Source organism: Acomys russatus, chromosome 11 (assembly GCF_903995435.1).
Source record: "Acomys russatus chromosome 11, mAcoRus1.1, whole genome shotgun sequence".
Lineage (NCBI taxonomy): Eukaryota > Metazoa > Chordata > Mammalia > Rodentia > Muridae > Acomys > Acomys russatus.
In genome coordinates this window covers 58565534-58588766 of record NC_067147.1, presented here as the reverse complement: position 1 = coordinate 58588766, position 23233 = coordinate 58565534, and the positions used below count along the sequence as shown (strand labels likewise).

At 46.8% G+C, this 23233-nt stretch overlaps 1 protein-coding gene and 1 pseudogene across 1 annotated transcript in view; both read right to left on the bottom strand.

Moving 5' to 3' along the window:
- The window catches only part of Slc26a8 (solute carrier family 26 member 8), a 55332-nt gene that overhangs the window by 20113 nt on the left and 11986 nt on the right, over positions 1–23233 (bottom strand). The window contains exons 3-8 of the mRNA XM_051153434.1: positions 18359–18498; positions 14425–14541; positions 11471–11652; positions 6225–6389; positions 5291–5440; positions 4166–4248 (exon numbers count right to left, since the gene is read on the bottom strand). Of these exons, the coding sequence (XP_051009391.1) occupies positions 4166–4248; positions 5291–5440; positions 6225–6389; positions 11471–11652; positions 14425–14541; positions 18359–18498 (837 nt within the window). The remainder of the gene's footprint in view (positions 1–4165; positions 4249–5290; positions 5441–6224; positions 6390–11470; positions 11653–14424; positions 14542–18358; positions 18499–23233) is intronic.
- On the bottom strand, positions 7163–7386 carry LOC127195841 (cyclin-dependent kinases regulatory subunit 2-like; annotated as a pseudogene).

Genomic DNA, 23233 nt, shown 5'->3' with positions numbered 1-23233 from the left:
TCTAGTTTTTGGCTTGCTTTTTGTTTGTTTGTTTGTTGTTGTTGTTGTTTTATCAGAATCTCAGGCAGTCCAGGCTGATCTGGAGTTCTTGGTCCCATGTCTCTCCCTCCCCAGGGCTGGGGTTACAGTTGTACACCATCATGCCTATATACTTTGAAGAATGGATTTTTTTTTTAAAAAAGGCTGGTTGGGGGGGGGGGTGGCCTGGAGATTTGGCTCAGAATATAAGAGCACTGGCTGCTCTTCCAGAGGTCCTGAGTTCAAGTTCCAGCAACTACATGGTGGCTTACAACCAATTAAATGAGATCTGGTGCCCTCTTCTGGCCTGCAGGCGTACATGCAGGCAGAACACTATATACATAATAATAAATCTTTGAAAAAGATAATTTCCAGCTGGGTGGGGTGCCGCACTGTAATCCCAGCACTCAGGAGGCAGAGGCAGGAGGATCTCTGTGCGTTCAAGGCCTCCTGGTCTACAAAGTGAGTCTAGGACAGCCAGGGCTACACAGAGGAAACCCTGTCTCAAAAAACCAAACCAAACCAAAACAAAACAAAAAAAACAAGGTGGGAAGACTAGTCCTCTGTGGGTGCCACTGCTCCCTGCCTGGGACCCAGTAAGTGGAGAAAGGGAGCTGAGCACATCAAACACTCCTCACCCTCTGCTTACTGCCACAGAATGCTCTGAGCAGCAGCTTCACCTTCCTGCCATAGCCACTGCCCAGTGAGACATGCTGTGTGCTGTAGCATAAGCTGGAGGAAGCCCTTTCTCCCTTAAGCTGCCTTTGTCAGAGACAATTTTATCACAAGAAAGTGACTAAGCAATAACCATTTTGTTTAATAAAATACAAGCAGGGCTTGGACATTTGCATATAATAAACGCAGAACCTGGGAGGTTCAATGCCAGACTTCAAGCTCAGGCTACCTAAACCCATATCTCAAAAACAACCTAAATGGCCAGGTGTGGTGGTGCACGCCTTTAATCCCAGCACTCGGGAGGCAGAGGCAGGGGATCGCTGTGAGTTTGAGCCCAGCCTGGTCTACAAAGCGAGTCCAGGACAGCCAAGGCTACACAGAGAGACCCCGTCTTGAAACCCTCCCCTGCCAAAAAGCACACTAAAAATGGATTATAGTTAAGAGCCCTCCCATAGTGAAACCCTCACACCCACATAACTTCATTGGTAGATTCTACCAAGTACACAAGGAAGAAATCAGGATGGTTTCATACAAATGTCTAGAAACTGAAGACATTATAAGGAAAAGAGAAGCGCAGGTCAATGGTTCTCATGAATATGGCAGAAGAGAGCTGACCAATGTACACAGTGACAGGTCACATGACAGAACCACATGGACTTCCTCTCAGGACACAAGAGGCTTCATCTCAAATGTCATGGCAGAAGTAGACAAAAAAGAAAAAGAAATCCTGACGGCTGGGGAGGGAGTGCACGCGCAGACACACACACACACACACACACACACCTTACATCAGTTGTCTTATGTATAGTTTCATGCTGACACACACACACACATGAGCGCACGCGCAGACACACACACACACACGCCTTACATCAGCTGTCTTATGTATAGCTTCATGCTGACACACACACACACGCGCGCGCGCGCGCACACACACACACGCACACACACACACACACGCCTTACATCAGCTGTCTTATGTATAACTTCATGCTCACACACACACACACACACACACACCTTACATCAGCTGTCTTATGTATAGCTTCATGCTGATACACACACACACACACACACACCTTACATCAGCTGTCTTATGTATAGCTTCATGCTGACACACACACACACACACACACACACCTCACATCAGCTGTCTTATGTACAGCTTCATGCTGACACACACACGCACACACACGCACACACACCTTACATCAGCTGTCTTATGTATAGCTTCATGCTGACACACACACACACACACACACACACACACCTTACATCAGCTGTCTTATGTATAGCTTCATGCTGACACACTGCTCTAAATGTAATTTAGGAGCACGGATATGTTCCAGCTTTCATTTCTCTGAATAACTTTATTAGTCTGTTAAAAAATGTCTTCTAAATCTTTTAGATATTGCTTGCTATTTGCAATTCTTATTTTTTCAGCCCTACGTCCCCTAGCCATCAACCATGTGTGCCTGTGTGTGTGCTTGTGTGTATGTATACGTGTATGTAGTGTGTACCGGTGTGTATGTGTGTAGAGTGTGTGTGTGTTGTGGGCATGTGACATGTGTGTATGTGTTTGTGAGTAATGTGTGTAGTATATACATGTTTGTGTGCAAATATGTATGTTTGTGTATATACATATGTATGTTTGTGTGTATGCTTATGTGTGTGTGTGTGTATGTTTGTGTGGGTATATGCATGTGTCTGTGTATATTGTATATATGTGCATATGTATGTCTGTGTATACGTATGATGTGTGTCCAAAATACTTAATTGTTTTTATTATCTTTTACCATTTAATCAAATAGACAAATACATATGACTCCATATTTGATTCTATCCTAGAAAACTGAGACCAACTATGTCCTAACACTTTTGAAAATTCTATGTGGTAGATTTTTCTGCAGAGCAAATAATAGCTTGTCTAAAAATGCCTCTTGGTTCGGGAGGCAAAGGCAGGTGGATCGCTGTGAGTTCGAGGGCAGCCTGGTCTACAAAGCGAGTCCAGGACAGCCAGGGCCACACAGAGAGACCAAAGAGTCTGCCTGTAGTCATTCAGCAGATGAAATTAAATGCAGTGGGTGCCCAGAGCTGCCAGGTTATTCAAAGATAACCTAACCAATTAGGAGGAAAATGTTCAGTGGCAGAGTTCTCGCGCGGCCAGTGTGAGGCCCGAGCTTCAATCCCAGAACAACTGAATGAAGAAAGGGAAGGGAGGAAGGGGAGAGCGGCTGCAACCCACATGCAAGTGGGTGACAGCGAAGCAACAGTTCTCTCCTGAACATGGAACCCTATGTTTCCTATCAGTCACTTGAAAATGATCTTTCATGCCATCTTTTCATTGTTGTTGTTGTTATTGTTTTATTTTGGGGGTGAAGAGGCAGTGGTCTCATGCAGGCCAGGCTAGCTTTGTGACCAATGTGTAGCCAAAGCTAGCCATTTTTTGTCTTATTTTTTCCAGAGCTGAGGACCCAACCCAGGGCCTTGCGCTTCCTAGGCAAGTGCTCTACCACTAAGCTAAATCCCCAACCCACCAAAGCTAGCCTTTAACTCTTGATCCTCCTGCCTCCACCCCCTAAATGCTGAGATTACAGGTGGGGACAACATGCCCAGCTTTCTTGCTCTGCTCTTGAAACCTGACAAGGGTGGGGCTCTGTGAGACCAATAATGCCCACAGAAAAAAGAATCAAATCTCTTTGAGGTGTCTGAGTAAGCTAACAGGCTCCACCCCCACCCCACCCCATCCCACCCCCACCCCTGCCTTGGTTTTTCTTTTCTTTTTGTTTTTTTGAGGCATGGTTCCTCTGTGTAAGATCCCTGTCTCTCCCAGACTCTGTAGACCACGCTGGGCTGGAACTCACAAAGATCCACCTGCCTCTGCCTTCCTGAGTGCTGGGATTAAAAGCATGAGACACCATACCAGGGCCAGGCTCAGTTTTGTTTTGTTTTGTTTTCCTTCTGACAAGCTCTCTTATGAGCAAAGTGGCAAAAGGCGAGTAAGGAAGAAACAAGGAGCTCTGCAGGCCCCTGTTTGATCACAAAAATCTGTGTTCTGTACATGATCTTACACACTAGGCTGAACTTAGCAGTGGCCAAATACTGCTAGAAAGGACTATGAGGTAGGCTGTGCAGAGAAAGGCTGAGGGAGGTGCCTGGAAAGGGCAGAACAACTGGTCATGAGGCACACGCATGTCATCCCAGCACGTGGAGGCTGAAGTGAGAAGACTGTTGAGTTTGAGGCCACCCTGCGCTCTATAGCAAGACCCTGTCACAAAAACAGAAAGGAAAAGCAATCTTGAAAACTGGATGATGCCCCGAGGTGGTGTCACACACATTTAGTCCTGGCAGGCAGATCTCTGTGAGTTTGAGGCCAGCCTGGTCTACAGAGCGAGTCCAGGACAGCCAAGGCTACACAGAGAGACCAAAGCCAAAACCAAAATGAACAAGCAAGAGAAGTGGGCTGACTGACCTGTAGGGAATCATGTTAATCAACATCTTGCTGTTCTCTGTAGCCATGCTTATGTTGTTTGTAAGTAAGGTGAAGCCGAGAATCTGTCGGTAGTTAAAGGAGAGCATGTGATTAAATACTGTGCATTGCTTCCTAAGAAACCCTGTCTTGAAAAACAAAAGCAAAAGATGAGGCAGGAGGATTGCCGTGAGTTTGGCTCTATCTTACAACACCAATGAGAGGGAGAAAGAAGCGGCCCAGAGAAAACTTTATAAGAGTAGCATACATTTAAAACTGTACTCAGGGGAGAGGGCGCAGTGGTTAATAGGCCTTGCAGAGGACATGGGTTCAATTCTGGCACCCACATGGCTCACAATCATCTGTTGCTCCAGTTCCAGAGGATCTAATTCCCTTTTCTGATTCCTTAGGCACTACACATGCATGTGGTAACTTACATGCATGCAGTGAAACACCCATGCACATATATATATATATATATATATATATATATATATATATACATATATATATATATATATATATATATATGCTCTATTTGCATGTACACCTGCACGCCAGAAGAAGGCATCAGATTCCAGTATAGATGGTTGTGAGCCACCATGTGGTTGATGGGAATTGAACTCAGGTCCTCTGAAAGAGCAGCCAGTGCTCTTAACCTCTGAGCCATCTCTCCAGCCCAAAATAAATAACTCTTAAACAAAATAAAAACAAAGCCCTCTCTCAGCTTTGATCTGGTTCACTGTTTCTTTACAATTCTTATTGGAGTCTGTGTGCCTGGCCTGTGTGTGGTGTGTTCACGGGAGCCAGGGAATGAAGGGCACGTGGTTCTTGGAGCGGAGCTGAGTTAGTAGCCTCCTGAGGGCGTTCCCAGGAACTGAACTCAGATCCTCTGTGAGCAGCAAACACTCCCTTCTTCCTGCCCTCCTGAGACAGGGTTTCTCTGTGTAGCCTTGGCTGTCCTGGAACTCACTTTGTAGACCAGGCTGGCCTCGAACTCACAGCGATCCTCCTGCCTCTGCCTCCCGAGTGCTGGGAGAGCAAATACGCTTAACCATCCCCCTGCTCTTCCTTGTCTCCCTAGGTTGCGTGTGTTTTAAAAGGAGGATTTCCAGCGACGACACGTACCAGGAACAGCTCCATGGGGAACTCAATCGGGTAGCGGTTGAAGGAAATGCGGATGCACTTGTTGATTCTCAGGGCCACAACAGCAGTGAGGAACAGCAGGATGCTGGTAGAGTTGGCTTTGGGGAGAGCTATGCAGTAGTTAGCTATGTTCTGAAACAAGAGAACAGTGCAGAGGCTGCCTTAGGAACATCGCAGCTGCTGCAGCCGCCGCCAACAGGTCAGTCTTCTCAGACCAAAGAGGAAAGCCGGGCGTGGCGGCACGAGCCTCTAATCCCAGCACTCTAAGAGGCAGAGGCAGGCAGATCTTTCTGAGTTCAAGGCCAGCCTGGTCTACAGAGTGAGTCCAGGACAGCCGGGGCAAAACAGCGAAACCTTGTCTCAAAAAGCAAAAAAAAAAAAAAAAAAAAAAAAAATCTAAAAATGTGCCCAGGATTGCCTTGAACTCATCTGTAGCCCAAGCAGGCTTTGAACCTGAAATCTTCCTGCCTCAGCCTCTCCAAAGTAGGTGAGACTACAAGCCTGAGTCACCAGACCTGGCTTAATGTTTTTGCTTGTATTTGTTTGTTTGTTTGTTTCTTTGTTTTTATTTTTCCAAATCCCAGCACTTGGGAGACAGAGGCAGGTGGATCGCTGTGAGTTCAAGACCAGCCAGGTCTACAGAGTGAGTTCAGGACAGCCAGGGCCACACAGAGAAACTCTGTCTGGAAAAACAAACAAACAAACAAACAAACAAATCTTAAACAGAAGCGGTTATTACACCTGAGCACATGCTCCAACTGGCTTCTGCAGTTGACCAAGACATAACTCTGCAGGAGGTGGAGTTACTGAGCCCCTTTCATCCTTTTGGACAGGCAGAAATCTGCCCACTTGGGCACTTTTTCTTTGTAGGCCAGAGAATGGGTGTGAATTCTGGGGGAAGCTTGTGGTTACTCACATAGAAGAAGGAGATGGGACCAGCGTGAAAACTGATCATAATACCAAAGATGCATGTCAGCTGGGCCAGTATGATGTGGAGAGCCACAGCTGCTAGGTAAGCGCTGGTTGCAGCCTCTGGCAGGTAGGTAGCCATGAAGCCCATGCCCAACATGCCCATTGACAGCTGGGGTGGGGGGGAGAAAAGGAAAAACAAAAACAGGCGGGTCATTATGTTGGCTACTTTTATGTCAATCTGACACTGGCTAGAGTCATTTGAGAGGAGGGAACCTCAACTGAAAAAATGACTATAAGATTAGGCTATAGGCAAGTCTTTAGGGTATTTTTTTTCTTTTTAAATGCAACATACAAACTTTATTTAATAAAAATAACAGGTAAAGTAAAACAGGCACTCTTTTAGTTTTTATTTTTTGGTTTTTCTGAGGCAGAGTTTCTCTGTGTAGCCTTGGCTGTCCTGGACTCACTCTGTAGACCAGGCTGGCCTCGAACTCACAGTGATCCACCTGCCTCTGCCTCCCAAGTGCTGGGACTGAAGGCGTGCACCACCATGTCTGGCTAAAACAGGCCCTTGTATTAAGAAAAAAACTACAAGAAAATCTTTAACAACTTTAAAACAATCTACTTGTAGTTGTATTCAACTGAGCTCTGTTGCTGTGAAGGACACAGCTCATGCACAGGTATGGGTCAGACTTGTACATTTTCCAGGCATTCACTGAATACTACCTTATACACACATACACAGTACGTTTGAAAATGACTAGATGATCCCAGCTGTCCTTCATTTTATTGTTTCATTTTGTTTGTTTTTCCAGACAGGGTTTGCTGTCCTGGACTTGGTTTGTAGACCAGGTTGGCCTCGAACTCACATCGATCTGCCTGCCTCTGCCTCCCAAGTGCTGGGATTAAAGCCGTGCGCCACCACGCCCGGCCTGTACTTCATTATTGTTGTTTTTCTGGAATAGGTTGTCGAAAAAGAAGACCACGCGGTTCTGGCTCGTGAGTCATGTAATGAACCCATCCTAGCCTCTGATGGACACCAAGTCTCCTCCACTCCCCTTCGGACAGCAGATGAGTTTTTGGTACTTGTTTAGAGAGTTCTCTGGCATGCGGTACTCGTAGAGCTGGTCGAAGTACTTGGAGTAATTGATCTGCTTCTGAGCCATCCTGCTGGCGCACGGAGGAGAAAATGGGAGCAGGAAACCAGGCACAAGAAGCTCCATGTCCACCTATGTATGGCCAGCACAATGACTAGAATCTAGGGCAGTTCCTAATTAGTGGGTGATGGGGAGGGGCAGCCCGCTGTGGGTGGGGCCATCCCTGGGCTGGTGTCCTGGGTTCTATAGGAAAGCAGTGTGAGCAAGCCATGGGAACAAGCCAGTGAGCAGCACTCCTGAACAGCCTCTGAGCAGCTCCTGCCCCCAGGTGCCTGCCCTGCTGGAGTTCCTGTCTTCACATTGATAATGAACTGTTGTATGGAACTGTGAGTGAAACAAACCTTTTCCTCCCCAAGGTGTATTTCTCTGTGTAGCGCTGGCTGTCCTGGAGCTCACCCTGTAGACCAGGCTGTCCTGGAACTCAGAGAGCTGCCTGCCTCTGCCTCCCTAGTTTGTCATGCTATGTCGTCTTAGCAAGAGTGACGCTAACTACGACAGTCACGAGTCAGCAATAGCACCAGCTGGACTCCCCAGGGGCCCCATGGCCTCTGCTCAAAAGATTCCCAGCCAAAAGATCAGGGCCACCTTGGAGAACTCCCCAAGCTCTTTCCCTAGTGAACAGGGCTCCCTGGGTGCTGACTCAGAGGCTCCCAACAGGCACCAGCTCACTCTTTCTTCTGAAAACTCTGACAGCAGTTGGATTCTTTCATCTCTGCCCTCTAGAGGGACATGGAGGAAGCAGCAACAGAAGATGGAAAGGAATAAGGCTCATCTTTCTCAGGGCTTTGGGTCAGGGCGGTGTTCCACGAAGGAAAAGACAAGGAGGTGGAACTAAGGTGCAGACTGTGGTGTGGTGGTGCACACGGCAGCTCCAGCACTCAGGAGGTGGAGGTGGAAGGATCAGGAAGTCGAGGTTATTGGACATAGTGAATTGAAGAGCAGCCTAGGCTATGTAAGACCCTGTCCCACAACAAGCAAGCATGCAAACAAGCCCAGGCACCACGTCAAACTTTCCGGCCTTGTGACTGCTGTGTTTTAAGAATGATTCAATAAACTGTGCGTGGTGGCACCTGTAATCCCAGCACTCAGGGAGGCAGGCAGATCTCTGTGAGTTCGAGGCCAGCCTGGTCTACAAAGTGAGTCCAGGACAGCCAAGGCTACACAGAGAGACCCTGGGGGGGGGCGTGGAGAATGATTCATTAACTGCCAGACAGTGGTGGCATGAGCCTTTAATCCTAGCACCTGCAAGCAACTGCACATGCACAAAGACACACATAAAAATCATATCACCCAGTCATCTTTCCAGTCCAAGTCTCCCTTTCTTGTACTTACACTGTTTTAAGAACACTTTATTTTATTTATGTATCTGTGTGTGTATGTGGCCATGCATATAGTGGCCTGAGAATGTGTCAGATCCCTTGGAGTTGGAGATACACATGGTTGTGAGCTGCAAGAGCAGCTAGTGCTCTCATAGTTGAACCATCTCTCCAGCCTCTAGCTTGATTTTATTTTTATGTGTGTTTTTACATGTGTCTTTGTACATGTGTGGTTGCATGCAGGTGCCTGTGGAGCCCAGAGGAGGACACTGGGTCCTGTGTAAACAGGTTACAGATGTTAGTGAGCATGTTATGACTCAGGTTCTCTGCCAGAGCAAGATGCACTCTTTTTTTTTTTTTTTTTTTTTTTTTTAAAGATTTATATATTATTCTGTATACAGTGCTCTGTCTGCATGTACACCTGCAGGCCAGAAGAGGGCACCAGATCACATTATAGATGGTTGTGAGCCACCATGTGGTTGCTGGGAATTGAACTCAGGACCTCTGGAAAAGCAGTGAGTGCTCTTGCTCTTTTTTTTGTTTTGTTTTGTTTTTTTAGAGAGATTTTTTAAACTTAATCAATTGTTTTCCCCTCACTTGTATCCTCCCATTCCTCCCTCCCTCCCACTTTCACCCTATTCCCCTCCCTAGGTCTGTGACGGAAGGAGACCTCCTCCCTTACCATATGGTCATAGACTATCAAGTCTCATCTTGGTAGCCTGCTTATCTTTTTTTCTTTCTTTCTTTCTTTTTCTTTTTTTTCTCCAAGACAGGGTTTCTCTGTGTAACAACCCTGGCTGTCCTAGACTCACTTCGTAGACCAGGTTGGCCTTGAACTCACAGCAATCAGCCTGCCTCTCTCTGCCTTCCGAGTGCTAGGATTACAGGTGTGCCACCACATCCTGCCCTTCAATGGTTTTTTGTTTCACTCGAACTCTGCCTAAGGCGTGCTTGTGTGCACGGGAGCAGGCCCACGCGCTGTGGTTCGTGGGCTGCCGCCCCACCTGTGCTCATGCATGAACCCCTCTCACTGGAACTCCAACAAGAAGCCTGCTGTTGTTTGAAGGGCTTTCCCTTTGTTGGGAAAATGCTTTGCTCTGCTGCTTGAGGAACATTTTCTCCCCTTTGCTTTAGTTTTCAGAAGTTTCTAATATATTTCCATGTGGATTTCTACTGTTTTTCCTACTTAAGAGTTTGCTCAGCTTGTTAAGTTTGCATATTTATATAAATAAATGTGGGGAGTATACAGTTATCATTTTTATAAAATACCTCAACTGGGTTCTCATTCATTCATTCATTCACTCAGATAGAGTCTCATTATGTGGCCCAGGCTGGCTTCCGGCTCCTAGTATCTGGGGCCAGAGGCATGTGCGTGGCACTCTGAGAGGGAGCTGACAATCACCATCTCCTTGAAGCTCACAGTGTGGTAGGCTCTTGCTGAGTGTTTAACATGAAGCTTTCCACTTAATCTTCTCAAGAGCAAACCCCACAAGTCCCATTGACACAAAGAAGAACTGAGGTTCACCAATGTGTAAGCATTTCCTAAAGCAACCAGCCCACAGGTGTGAGTGGCATCTATGGGGGCAGCTGGGCCTCTATTGGCTCCCAGGAGAGCCTCAGCTAACGAAGGCAGTCTTGGGGACCAATGAGAACACCAGGAAAGCCCCAGCTGATGAAGGCAGTCCTGGGGACCAATGAGAACACCAGGAAAGCCCAGTCCCGGGGACCAATAGGAACACCAGGAGAGCCCCAGCTGAGGAAGGCAGTCCCGGGGGGCGGGGTCAGCTGAGAGGGCAGAGGAGTAAGTCTGAAAGGATGGCTTGTGTGCGGTGGTGGGGCTCAGCACACGAGCACATGTGGACCTTCTGGTGAGCCACTCTATTACTGAGCCCAGCTGTGGTCCTCGGTTCTCATCACTGCAGAAGCCAACACCACTCCAGGCTCTCTGACAACTATCAAGCCCAAGTTCAGCTCCTGAGACCAGAAGTCTTTCACCTTCTTGTCCAAAGACTAGAAAAAGTGACATATATGCACATTTACATATACATATATGTCTATATACACACATATCCATCCATACATGTGTTTATATACACACACACATATGTATATGTTTATATGTATGTATGTGTGTGTGTGTGTGTTTCTTTCCGAGACAGGGTTGCTCTGTGTAGCCCTGGCTGTCCTAGACTCACTTTGTACATCAGGCTGGCCTCAAACTCACAGATCCACCTGCCTCTGCCTCCTGAGTGCTGGGATTAAAGGCGTGCGCCACCACCTGGCTTGAACAAGTGATATTTGAAAGGGAAAAATGAAGAACGGGCTCTAGGCCCTAGGCGCTCCTCCTCCTCACAGGAAGGAAGGATGACTAGGAACCAGAGTAAGATTCTAAGTCAGGGTGGGCAGTTCCCGAGTGCTCAGAGAGGAACCACTCCAGACACATGAGCGCCAGGACGGGCCTCTTACAACTGCTGTGCCAGTTACTGTGTTGCTGTGGCCAAGTGGCCACAGTTGCGAGTGTGGTGGCAGGGCGTGCACCGACTTTCCCTTTTTACTCACGTCCTGCCAACAGCAAGCAGAGAGCATCAAGGAAGTGGGGCTGGCTTACAGAGCCCTCCAGGGCTGCCTCTGGGAGCCCGCCTCCTCCACGGGGCTCTGTGTTCCAAAGGCTTCGCAGCCTTCAAAACAGCACCCCCAGCCGAGGACCAAGTGCCCACTCTTCACACTCAAACCACGGCAGACCCATTTCTTTAAGAACTCAGGGCCTCAGCTCCTACCTGGATAATTCCGGTCAGGAATGTTGTGGTTGCCACCATGCTTAAGGATCCATTATAGTTTACGTAGAAGGTGGGGACAGAAAAGTCGTCCTTGACAAACGTTCCCATGATCAGGTGACCATTGTTGAATGGCCTCTCCTTCAGGACATTGGTCATCAGCGCGCTCACAAGGAAGAAGGGGCCTGGGAAAGAAGTTTGGGAAACATCCCTCTAGTTTAGGAAAACTGAATGACTCGTTTTTTTTTTTTTTTAATATTTATTTATTTATTATGTATACAGTGCTCTGCCTGCATGTACACCTGCAGGCCAGAAGAGGGCATCAGATCACATTATAGATGGTTGTGAGCCACCATGTGATTGCTGGGAATTGAACTCACAACCTTTGGAAGAGCAGTCAATGTTCTTGACCTATGAGCCATTTTTCCAGACCAATGGAATGATTCTTATTACTTGCAAATCATTGTTGGGAAGGAAGAGAAAGCAGGGACGAGAACTGGGCCTTCACAGAAGCTAGAGCTGGTAGTTCAGGTGTTTCATCTCTGTGGGCACGGAGGTTGGGATTCATGTACAGGCTGACTGGAAATGACAGGTTTAGCCACTGTGTCTGCACTTACAGGCTGAGTTAAAAAAGGGCTTCCAGGCCTTTAAGACCAGGCAGAGACAGGTGGATCTTTATGAGTTCAAGGCCAGCCTGGTCTACATGGCAAGTTCCAGGCCAGCTACATAGTGATCCCATATAAATAAAATAAATAAAATAAAATAAAATAAAAGTATCATTATGGCCAGGCATGGTGACTACACCTGTAATCCTGGCACTCGGGGGCAAAGCAAGTCCAGGATAGCCAGGGCTACACAGAGAAACCCTATCTCAAAACACAAAAGCAAAACAAAAAAGAATACCAGGAAGAAAATAACACTCAATGCTGTTTAAGGGTTAGCCAAGTGCCAGGAAAGACAAAACTGGCTTCAAGTGGTGTTTCATTTTGCACTTGTGTTGCCATGCACACATAGGAACAAAGGTAAACCCTACCCTTGAAGCTCTAATCCACCTCAGCAACAGTACATGACCATGGCTGTGAGGCTCCTTAGGAACTCAGGAATATGGCATTAACTGTTTTCTCCATACTCAGCACGTAGCATGTCTGAGTCAGGCAGGCATGCATGGTGCAACACCCGCGTCTGTGTCTAGAGGCTGGGGTGGCGGCCAGGCTACATGCAGTGCTGGAGAAGACACCGGAAAGAATAATGAGTGGTCATTTCAGTGAAGGGTACAGTCAGGGAGCCTCTCCAAAGAGCAGTTTGTGACTTGGTTTCCATGCAGGTCCACGTATGTTACACAGATCTTCTGATGACATAACCTTCAACTGCTCTAGTCACTCCTAAGCTAGTGGATGGGCTTCTGACCCAGGGGCGTGTCCAGCCTGTGGGTCTCAGTGCTTTGATTACTATGACAGTTTTCTTTTCTTTTCTTTTTTCGGTTTTCGAGACAAGGTTTCTCTGTGTAGCCTTGGCTATCCTGGACTTATTTTGTAGATCAAGCTGTCCTTGAACTCACAGCGATCCGCCTGCCTTTGCCTCTCGAGGGCTGGGATTAGGTCATGGGCCACCACGCCCCGGCTTACTTTTCTTATTGTAGGTTAATTAAGCTGACAAGTTATATTGTAAATCATGGAGTTTGATTATTATGGATCCAGGTAATGGACTGATCTGTTCTAGCATTATTAGAGAAATCACTATGGGCTTAAAAGTTTTTTTAAGATTTATTTGTTTTGTTTTCTTTTATGTGTATGGGTGTTTTGAATGTATGTCTGTGTACTAAATGTGTTGTTAATGCCTGTGGAGGTCAGAAGATGGTGTCAGTTCCCCTGGAGCTGGTGTTACAAATTGTTGTAAATCACCAGGTGGGTGCTGGGAACTGAACCCAGGTCCTCTGTAAGAGCAACCAGTGTTCTTAAACACTAAGCCATTTCACTAGGCCTGCGCTTGATTTTTTTTTGTTTTGTTTCTTTTTTTTCCCCCCAAGATAGGGTTTCTCTGTGTAGCCTTGGCTCTCCTGGACTCGCTTTGTAGACCAGGCTGGCCTCAAACTCACAGGTCATATTTGATTTTTAGAAGTACTCAAAGCAAAAGATTATCTTAAATTGTACTGGAGAGATGGCTGCTCTTCCAGAGGTCCTGAGTTCAATTCCCAGCAACCATGCAGTGGCTCACAACCATCTATAATGTGATCTGATGCCCTCTTCTGGTCTGCAGGTGTACATGCAGGCAAAGCACTGTATGCATTATAATAAATAAACAAATCTTTAAAAAAAAAAAAAAAGATCAGCCTGGTGTGATGCACACCTTTAATCCCAGCACTTGAGAGGCAGAGGCAGGTGGATCGCTGTGAGTTCGAGGTCAGCCTGGTCTACAAAGTGAGTCCAGGACAGTCAAGACTATTACATAGAGAGACCCTGTCTCGAAAAACCACACACAAAAAAGATTATCTTAAGTCTCCAAGAAAACTTCAGACCTGGACTTCTGAACAATGCTGGAACTGTAAAGACTATGAAGAGAGACTGAGAAAGATTGACTCCACTTTGCACTGTGGCACAGATGTGGGTTTTGGGGGTCAGGAGTTAGGATGTTATACTTTGATCTCAAGTGCCCCATGTTGAAGCCCTGGTGTTCACGCTACTGGAAATCGATGAATTATGTCCTTGAGGACATGCCCTTGAGAATATCTTGTCCCCTACCTCATGTGTGTGCGTGCGTGCACGTGCACACACACGAGAGCACACACTTCTTAGCTCCCATGGGTGAGCTGCTTTGCTCCACCATGCACTTCAGATCACGATGCTAAGCTCTGAGCCAGGCACTGAAACCTTCCCTGTTGGAGCTCGCGTTCCCAGGTATTTCCCTTGGTGACCGAAAGCTGATTGCACTGATTGCTAAGCAACCAGCACTGAACTCACCGATGGACATTTGATGACATGATCCAAATATTACATAAATGACAGAAGAGCAGAAGGTGGCATACGTGACATTGAGGGGAGGAACCAGTTGCCTTGTCAGCAAACTCAATGTCAGGCCTGAAAAGCAAAATAATTTAATTAAGGAAAGACAGTTTGGCTTTAAAAGTTACCTTAAGCTAAAAACTGCTAAGAATGCATAGAACATATGTATAAAGTCCTAGTTTCCATGGTGCTTTTATAGTTTAGCTTTTTTTTTTTTTTTGAGACAGAGACTCATATAGCCCAGGCTGGCTTCAAACTATGTATCTGAGAGTGACTCTGAATCTCTGATCCTGTTGTTGCCACCTCCTGAGTCCTGGGACTAGCGGTGTAAGCCACTGTGCCAGTTTATGAGTGCTGAAGACTAACCCCAGGTGCTTTACCAACTGAGCTACAAGCCAAGCCTGACCCCTTGGCTCCTTGTCACAGCCTCACTGAGTGGAAAGGAGACAACACAGCTGTGGGCTCACAATGCCAAGAAGCTCCAGCGCTGTGCTTGTGCCTGTGCCGCTCATGAAGGCCTGAGGGCTCACTCCATGGGCAAGCAGTGCAGAGCACTTGCTGCTCTCCCAGAGGACCTGGGTTTGGTTTCTAGCACCAATGTGTGACTCTTTTTTAAAAATTTACTTTATGTATATGAATGCTCTATCTGTATGCATACTTGTATGCCAGAAGAGCACATGCTTGTGTTGCTGGGAATTGAACTCAGAACCTCTGGAAGAGCAGACAGTGCTCTTAGCCACTGAGCCATCTCTCCAGCCCTCAGCACCAATGTTTGACAGCAGACAGCCACAGCCACCTGTAACTCCAATCCCAAGGGATTGGATACCTCTGGCCTCTGAGGGCACATGCACTAGCATGTACATACTCGCACATGGACACACAGACGGCACAGAGAGAGAAAGAGAGAGAAAGAGAGACAGACAGAGAAAAGTAATAAAAAGTAAAAACGGCAGTCCTGGGAATCCTTCAGGGCTAAAAGCAGAGCTGGAAAGCAAGGCAGCATCACGAAAAACTCACTTGCCTTCAGGCTGCAGATGCAGTCTGTCTTCTCTGTACTAACCACCCTAATCTCTTTCTTAGTATTTCTATAGAAGGCTTTAAAAATACTATTTATGGCGCTGGAGAGATGGCTCAGAGGTTAAGAGCACTGCCTGCTGTTCCAAAGGTCTTGAGTTCAATTCTCAGCAACCACATGGTGGCTCACAACCATCTATAATGAGATCTGGTGCCCTCTTCTGGTGTGCAGGTGTACATGCAGGCAGAACACTGTATACTTAATACATAAATAAATCTTTAAAAAATACTATTTATGCCTGAGCATGGTGGAGTACATCTTTAAGCCCAGCACTGGGGAGGCACAGGCAGATGGATCTCTGTGAGTTTAAGGCCAGCCTGGTCTATATAGTGAGTTCCAAGTCTCTATGTAGAGAGAACTTGTCTAAAACAAAAACAAAAATAAACAAGCAAACAAAAAAACACCAAAATACTTATCATTCTGGGGTGTATGTGTCTGTGCACGTGTGTGTGTTTGTGTGTGTGTGTGTGGGTGTGTGTGTGTGTACCACAACATAAGTTGTGTGTGTAGGTCAGAGAACAACTTCATGGAGTTGGTTTTCTCCTTTCATCTTGCCATAGGTTCTGAGGGTTGACCTGAGGTTACCAGGCTTCCAAACTCAGGCAGCAAGAACTCTACCAGTTGAGCTGCAGCCCCAGTACCCCACTTTTTTCTTTTCTTTTGGTTTTTTGAGGCAGGGTTTCTCTGTGTAGCCCTCAATGTCCTGGACTCACTTTGTAGACCAGGCTGGCCTCAAACTCACAGAGATCTGCCTGCCTCTGCCTCCCTAGTGCAGTGCTGGGATTACAGGCATGCAGCACCACACCCGGCCTCCGCTTTTTTCTTAATCAAGGTTCTATGGATTGCAAAAGTGAAAACTCTGCTTAAATTCCCTTATGCTAAACAGGAAATGTATTATGAGGGCAGGAAGGACAGTTGAACTTCACCAGAAACTAGTATCGAACTAAAAAGGCATCAGGGTGTGAGGTGGGCATTTTCCTCACTTTCCTTGTCTCCTGGATCTCTCAAGCTTCTGCCTCTGGCTCCAGGATGGGACCAAGCTATGGGTGGATTCTCTTGTACGTATCTCCTGGTTTATAGACATATATGTCCTCCATGAAAACTCCTGGGGCCCATTTACTATATAGTGGGACTGTTTGCCAGGTCGATGCTCGGGGAGGGTTGGGCTAGGGCAGCATAGTGGCTGGGCACTTCCCTAGCGTGCACAGGGCCCTGAGTTCAACCTCCCTGCCGCGCGACTCCGTGGGAACGCATGTGAGCTAGGAGGGGCCGAGGAGTAATGAAACCCAGCCTCTTCACAGCGGACACATCTGGTCTTTGCCTGACTCTCGCCTGCTGCCCTGGAGACAGTAACAGTAGAACATCAGTGCTGCCAGGAAGGACTGGGCATGGCAAAGTGAGCCCTGTCAGCACATCCACCTGCACAGAGACAGAGGGGGCCCCTGGCTTGGGGCTTCTGAACACGGGGGCTCCCCACACTGGAAACAACACTTCAGGGACTGGTTTTTTTGTCTTGTTTTTATTTTTTCAAGACAGGGTTTCTCTGTATAGCCCTGCCTGTCCTGGGCTCGCTTTGTAGACCAGGCTGGCCTCGAACTCACAGTGATCTGCCTGCCTCTGCCTCCTGAGTGCTGGGATTAAAGGCGTGCGCCACCAGGCCTGGCTCACTTCAGGGACTGTTAAGAGATACTGGATCCAGAAGCCCCATATGTGCCCAGCAACAGAGGAATAGATGAAGGAAGTATGGTATAGCTACCAATGGAGTCTTGTCAGCCATCAAGAGGGAAGCTGTGTCATCTACAGGAAAATGGAGTTCATCAAAGGAAGTGAACAATTACTTTCTCAGAAACACAAATGTGTGCTCCTAGATCTTACATAGGTACATGAAACCATGTATGTGCATATGACATGTAAGTACAAGTAAAAATGTGTAGGAGGACAAGGGGACTCAGGGGCGGAAAAGGAGGAGGACATGTGGTGCCGTCCTCAGTGCATATTCACATCAACACACGCAATGAAAAGCCTTAATAGAGAAAACTGAAATCTCTTTAAAGACACAGCTAGTGCAAAGTAGTTATGGATCCCTTAATTAACTCAATTTCAGTGTTCTCTCTCTCTTTCTCTCTCTCTCTCTCTCTCTCTCTCTCTCTCTCTCTCTCTCTGATAAATAATGGGGCTGGAGTGAGATGGCTTGGGGCAGAAAGTCAAGCCTGAAGACCTGAACTTCATTTCCGGGCCCCGCGTCATGGTGGAAGGTGAGAACAGACTCCTCTAAGCCATCTTCTGATCTCTACACACAGAATAAATAACTAAATGCTAGGAAAGAAAGAAAAATAGTTGTACCTGGTCGTACACTCCTTTAACCCCGGTACCTGGGAGGCAGAGGCCGGTGGATCTCTGAGATAGAGGCCAGCTTACATTAATGAAACTCTGTCTCAAAAACAAACAAACAAAGGAGTTTTGTTTGGAACCAGTACTTTGCTTTTCAGATAAGCTCTCAAGTAGATGAGACTGGCCCCAAGCATCTCCCTGCTCCCAGCTTTCTATCACTGGGATTGCAGGTGTGCCCCTCTGGACAGCAAGGAGCTTTCTACAACCCAGGGAGCTCCCACTCCTGTGTGGTCCTGCAACTGGACCCTGGGTTCGGTCCTCAGCTCTGAAAAGACAAAAAGAAACCTGGAAATAGAGGAAGAAATGGCGACAGAGACGGCAGGTCCTCTGCCACCCTTTTGCTCACCCAGCAGAATGGCTTCTCCTGAAAGAGGCTGGTGTCCAGAAGATGAGCTCTGGGCAAGAAGCCTTGGGATTTGCCCTTACCTTGGGGAACTTGAACAAGACCGACACTTAAACCAGCAAGTAAGTCTCCGAGAAGCCAGTCCTTGAATCGATACAAACACATCCACTCCAGGAAGGGGAAGACTGTAAGAATGCATCGCAGGAATTTGTGCCATGAGCAGCTGGGAAAAAGAAGAACAGAGACACAATTAGGCTCTCCGGGGGAGTCCCCTGGCCAAGGGAAGGCCTAGGGTGCAGCCTTCGTTCCCTAATGGCAGTTTCCTGTCAGCACGGCTGACATTTTAATACATCAGACCAAAACATTCTTGCTATGGGGCTGACTGTGCTATGCATCTCAGGACGTTTAGCATCCCTGGCGTCTCCTCACTGGAAGCTGATACCTATCCTCCCCAGGCTTAGGGAACCAAAAATACCTCTAGACCTTGAGAAATACCCCGAGAGGACAAAACCACCAGTGAGAACCAGCAAGGTGTGTCCGGCAAGAACTGAGACTCACATGTCCAGTGTCCAGTTAGTTCTGTGTTTTTATTGGCTGTTTGGAGAGAATCAAACTTACTAGTTTCTAGTAAAGAAGGAGCTACTTTGACTGTCTCTTCACTGGGGGCTGGGGAGATGGCTTAGTGGCCAAGGGCACATGTTGCTCTTCCAGAGGATCTGAGTTAAGTTCCCTGTACCCACTGGGAAGCTCACAACCATCTGTAACACCAGCTCCAGGCAGTACAGTTCTTCTGCTGGCCTCTGCTGGCACTGCACATACACGGTGCACAGACCTACATGCAGGGGAAACATCCATACACATTAAAAAAAAAAAAAAAAAAACAAGACTTTTTTTGTTGATGTTGTTGTTATGATCATGAGATCAATGGTCGGCAGAGATGGTTAACACTGTAGGGTTTTTTGTTTGTTTTGTTTTGTTTTTTTTTGAGACAGGGTCTCTCTGTGTAGCCTTGGCTGTCCTGGACTCACTTTGTAGACCAGGCTGTCCTCAAACTCTCAGAGATCCACCTGCTTCTACCTCCCAGAGTGCTGGGATTAAAGGCGTGCGCCACCATGCTCGGCTCAACACTTTAGTTTTTATGTTTATTTACTTGTATATATGTGTGTATGCATGTGTGTAGGCATATATGGAGGTGGTCAGAGGACAACTTTCAGGAGTCAGTTTGCTCAGGGAGTTCATGTATGGCAGGCTAGGCAAACTCTATTTGGTAGCAGGTGTTTTATCCTCAGAGCCATCTTGCTGCTGTTAACACCTTCATACCATTCTCACACGGGCTAATATGACCAAACACTGTCTGGACTGGCCTAGGATATCTAGACAGTTATAAAAAACAGAGTTTTGGGGGCTGGAGAGATGGCTCAGAGGTTAAGAGCACTGCCTACTCTTCCAAAGGACCCAGGTTCAATTCCCAGCACCCACATGGCAGCTCACAACTGTCTGTAACTCTAAGATCCGAGACCAGCACACATAAATTAAATAAAATATTTTTGAAAAATGGAGTTTTGTACTTGAAGAGTTATCCATATAAGGAAAAGACTGCAGATTTTAAAGGCTATATTATCTGTGGGTTTCTACCATGTACAGCTCTGTTTCCCAGGAGGCACCTGGGCAATGTTTGTAGGTACTTTTGGTCCTTATGACTGGCACCCAGTGGCAGAGGCCAGGATTACGACTAAACAGTCTACAATATGGGACTGGGCATGTGGTTCAGTTGGAGCAGTTGCCTAGCAGGCATGAAGCCGTGGGCGGAGTCTCCAGCACCACATATATCACGTGTTGTGTATATGGGGCATTGCCTATAATCTCAACACTCAAGAGCTGGAGGCAGAGGATGGGCTCAAGATCATCTCTGGATACACATTGACTTTGATGGATACACAGTGACTTTGATGCTAACCTGGACGGTGTAACCTTTTTTTTTTTCTTTTAAAAAAAAGCAAGCAAACACTGCTAGGTATGATTGTACACTTTAATTCAGCGGGCAGAGGCTGACTGATCTCTGTGAGTTCAAAGCCAGACTTGGCTACAAAGGGTCACACAGAGAAACCCTGTCTCAAAACACAAAGCCACAAACAAAGAAAAAAAAAACCCATAACCAACAGCAAAACAGAAACAAATTTATGTTCCAAAAGGCTAGTGTGGAAAGGTGAGTACAAAACAAAACAAAAGAGCCAGGCAGTGGTAGTGCACACTTTAAATCCCAGCACTGAGGAGGTAGAGGCAGACAGATCTCTGAGTTCAAGGCCAGCCTGGTTTACTGAGTGAGTTCTAGAACAGTCAGTGCTACACAGAGAAACCATGTCTTGAAAAACCAAAGGGAAGGGCTGGAGAGATGGCTCAGAGGTTAAGAGCACTGTCTATTCTTCCAAAGGTCCTGAGTTCAGTTCCTAGCAACCACATGGTGGCTCATAACCATCTATCGTGAGATCTGGTGCCCTTTTCTGGTGTGCAGGCACACATTTAGGCAGAGTAACTGTATACATAACAAATAAATAAATCTTTTTTAAAAAAAGAAAGAAAGAAAAAGAAAGGTACAAAAAAATAAAACAGAAAAAAAAGCTGAGTACAGTGGCACACACCTGTGGTCCCAACTACGAGGGATGCTGAGGCACAAGGCTCACTTGAGCCCATGAACAAGCCTGGAGAGCAAAATGACACCTGTGTCCATGTTGCTGAGACTGAGGAACCCTACTGTAGCCTCACACCGTCGAGGCCGGTGGCTCTCAACCTTCCCAATGCTGTACAGCTCCTCATGCTGTGGTGACACCCCAACACCAATGCTGTACAGCTCCTGTGACACCCCAACATAAAATTATTTTGTTGCTACTTCATAACTGTAGTTTCGCTGCTGTTATGGATTCTAAAGTAAGTACCTGTGCTTTCTGATGGTCTTAGGTCATCCCCCCAAAGGGGTCACCACCTATGGATTGAGAACTACTGATCCAGAGGGACACCATAATCTTCTGATGAGTAAAGCCAGTTTAGCTTTACATTGCATTTTGCCATTTGCAGTCCGCATGGACTGGCAGCACACAGGGGAAACTGTTTTCACAGACACGCCTGGTTAGATAACAGATTCAACTATAACAACAAACATAACTTTAGCGTGTGCACCACTAAAGCGCGTGCTCAGAAATGAAGTGACTTCATGTATTTAAACATTTTTTAGATTTATTTTATGTGTGTGAGTGCTTTGCCTCTGTGTGTGTGTGTGTGTGTGTGTGTGTGTGTGTGTGTGTGTGTGTGTGTGTGTACCGTGTGCCTGAAGGGGGTATTGGATCCCCTGGAACTGGAGTAATGTAGTTATGAACCACCACGTGGGTGCTGGGACCTGAACTCAAGAGTGACCAGTGCTCTTAACTGCTGAGCCACCTGTCCAGCCCTGACCCCACATATTCTGTCTAGCATGACCATAAGCATCTCTAAGGTACATAAGGCCAAATAAGTATGGATGACTTCCCCAAAGTCAGAGGCACACAGGAGCGGAGCTGGGACAGGAAGCCATGTCTTCTGATATCTAGCTCAGCATTCTGGCTTCTCTACAAATGCTGGGCTTCCTGCAGTCAGATGTTCCTTTCTGCTCGGAGGCCAAAGGGCAAGGCCACTGGTTTGGAGGGAATGCTGAGCTGCTATTTTCATGTAAGTTGCTGGGTTTGAGGTAGGTGTACAATCATAGAAAAAACAATCTCGATGTTCCTGCCTGGAACCCAGATCATGGCACTGGGACAATCTGTTCCTTCACTTGCTGCAGTGTCCCCTCTTTTTCTTTTTCTTTTTTTCCGGGACAGGGTTTCTCTTGTAGTTCTGTCTGTCCAGGACTTTCTTTGTAGACTAGGCTGGCCTCAAACTCACAGAGATCTGCCTGCCTCTGCCTCCCAAGCACTGGGATTACTGGCCTGGCCACCATGCCCAGCTGTGTCCCCTCTTTGACATGTACCATTTGGCTGAAGACCACTAGCTCTGTGCAAAGTCATCGAGGGCCTTTGGCATCAGAGAAAATCAAAGTGGACATGGAACCCAGCGTGGTGGTGCACGCCTTTAATCTCAGCACTTGGGAGGCAGAGGCAGGCAGATCACCGTGAGTTCGAGGCCAGCCTGGTCTACAAAAGTGAGTCCAGAACAGGCAGAGCTGTTACACAGAGAAACCCTGTCTCGAAAAACCTAAAATAAAAACCAGGTACATAGTGTAGGAGCTAGTAATCTCAATAACCTTCAGGGAGATGGGAGCAGAAACAGGATCCTCAGAAGCTGGCTAGCCAGCAAGACTGGCATACGCAGTGGAAAACAACAAAGACAGTATCTCTAATAAGGTGGAGGAAAGAAAATAAGGAAAGAGATAAGATCTTTTTCTGCAGAAAGGAAGAGATGGAGTTAAAAGATTATTTTATTTACCAAAAATGTTCCTCAAAACCAGAAAACCAAAGCCAGTCATCTCATTTTTACTACTTCCTAGACATTAAAAAAAAAAATTCTGCTGGGCGTGGTGGCACACACCTTTAATCCCAGCACTCAGGAGGCAGAGGCAGGCAAATTGCTGTGAGTTCCAGGCCAGCCTGGTCTACAAAGGGAGTCCAGGACAGCCAAGGCTACACAGAGAAGCCATGTCTCAAAAACTCAAATCCAGGTGGGCTGGAGAGACAGCTCAGAGGTTAAGATCACTGGCTGTTCTTCCAAATAGCATGAGTTCAATTCCCAGTAACCACATGGTGGCTCACAACCATCTATTGTGAGATCTGGTGCCCTCTTCTTGTCTGCTGGCTCACATGAAGACAGAATGGTGTATAAATAATAAATAAATAAACCTTTAAAAGCAAAACAAACCCTCAACTCCCTTTAAATCTTCCTAATCAGACCCGAGGAGGGTCCCATCATCACTCCCATTGTTGAGATGGGAGACA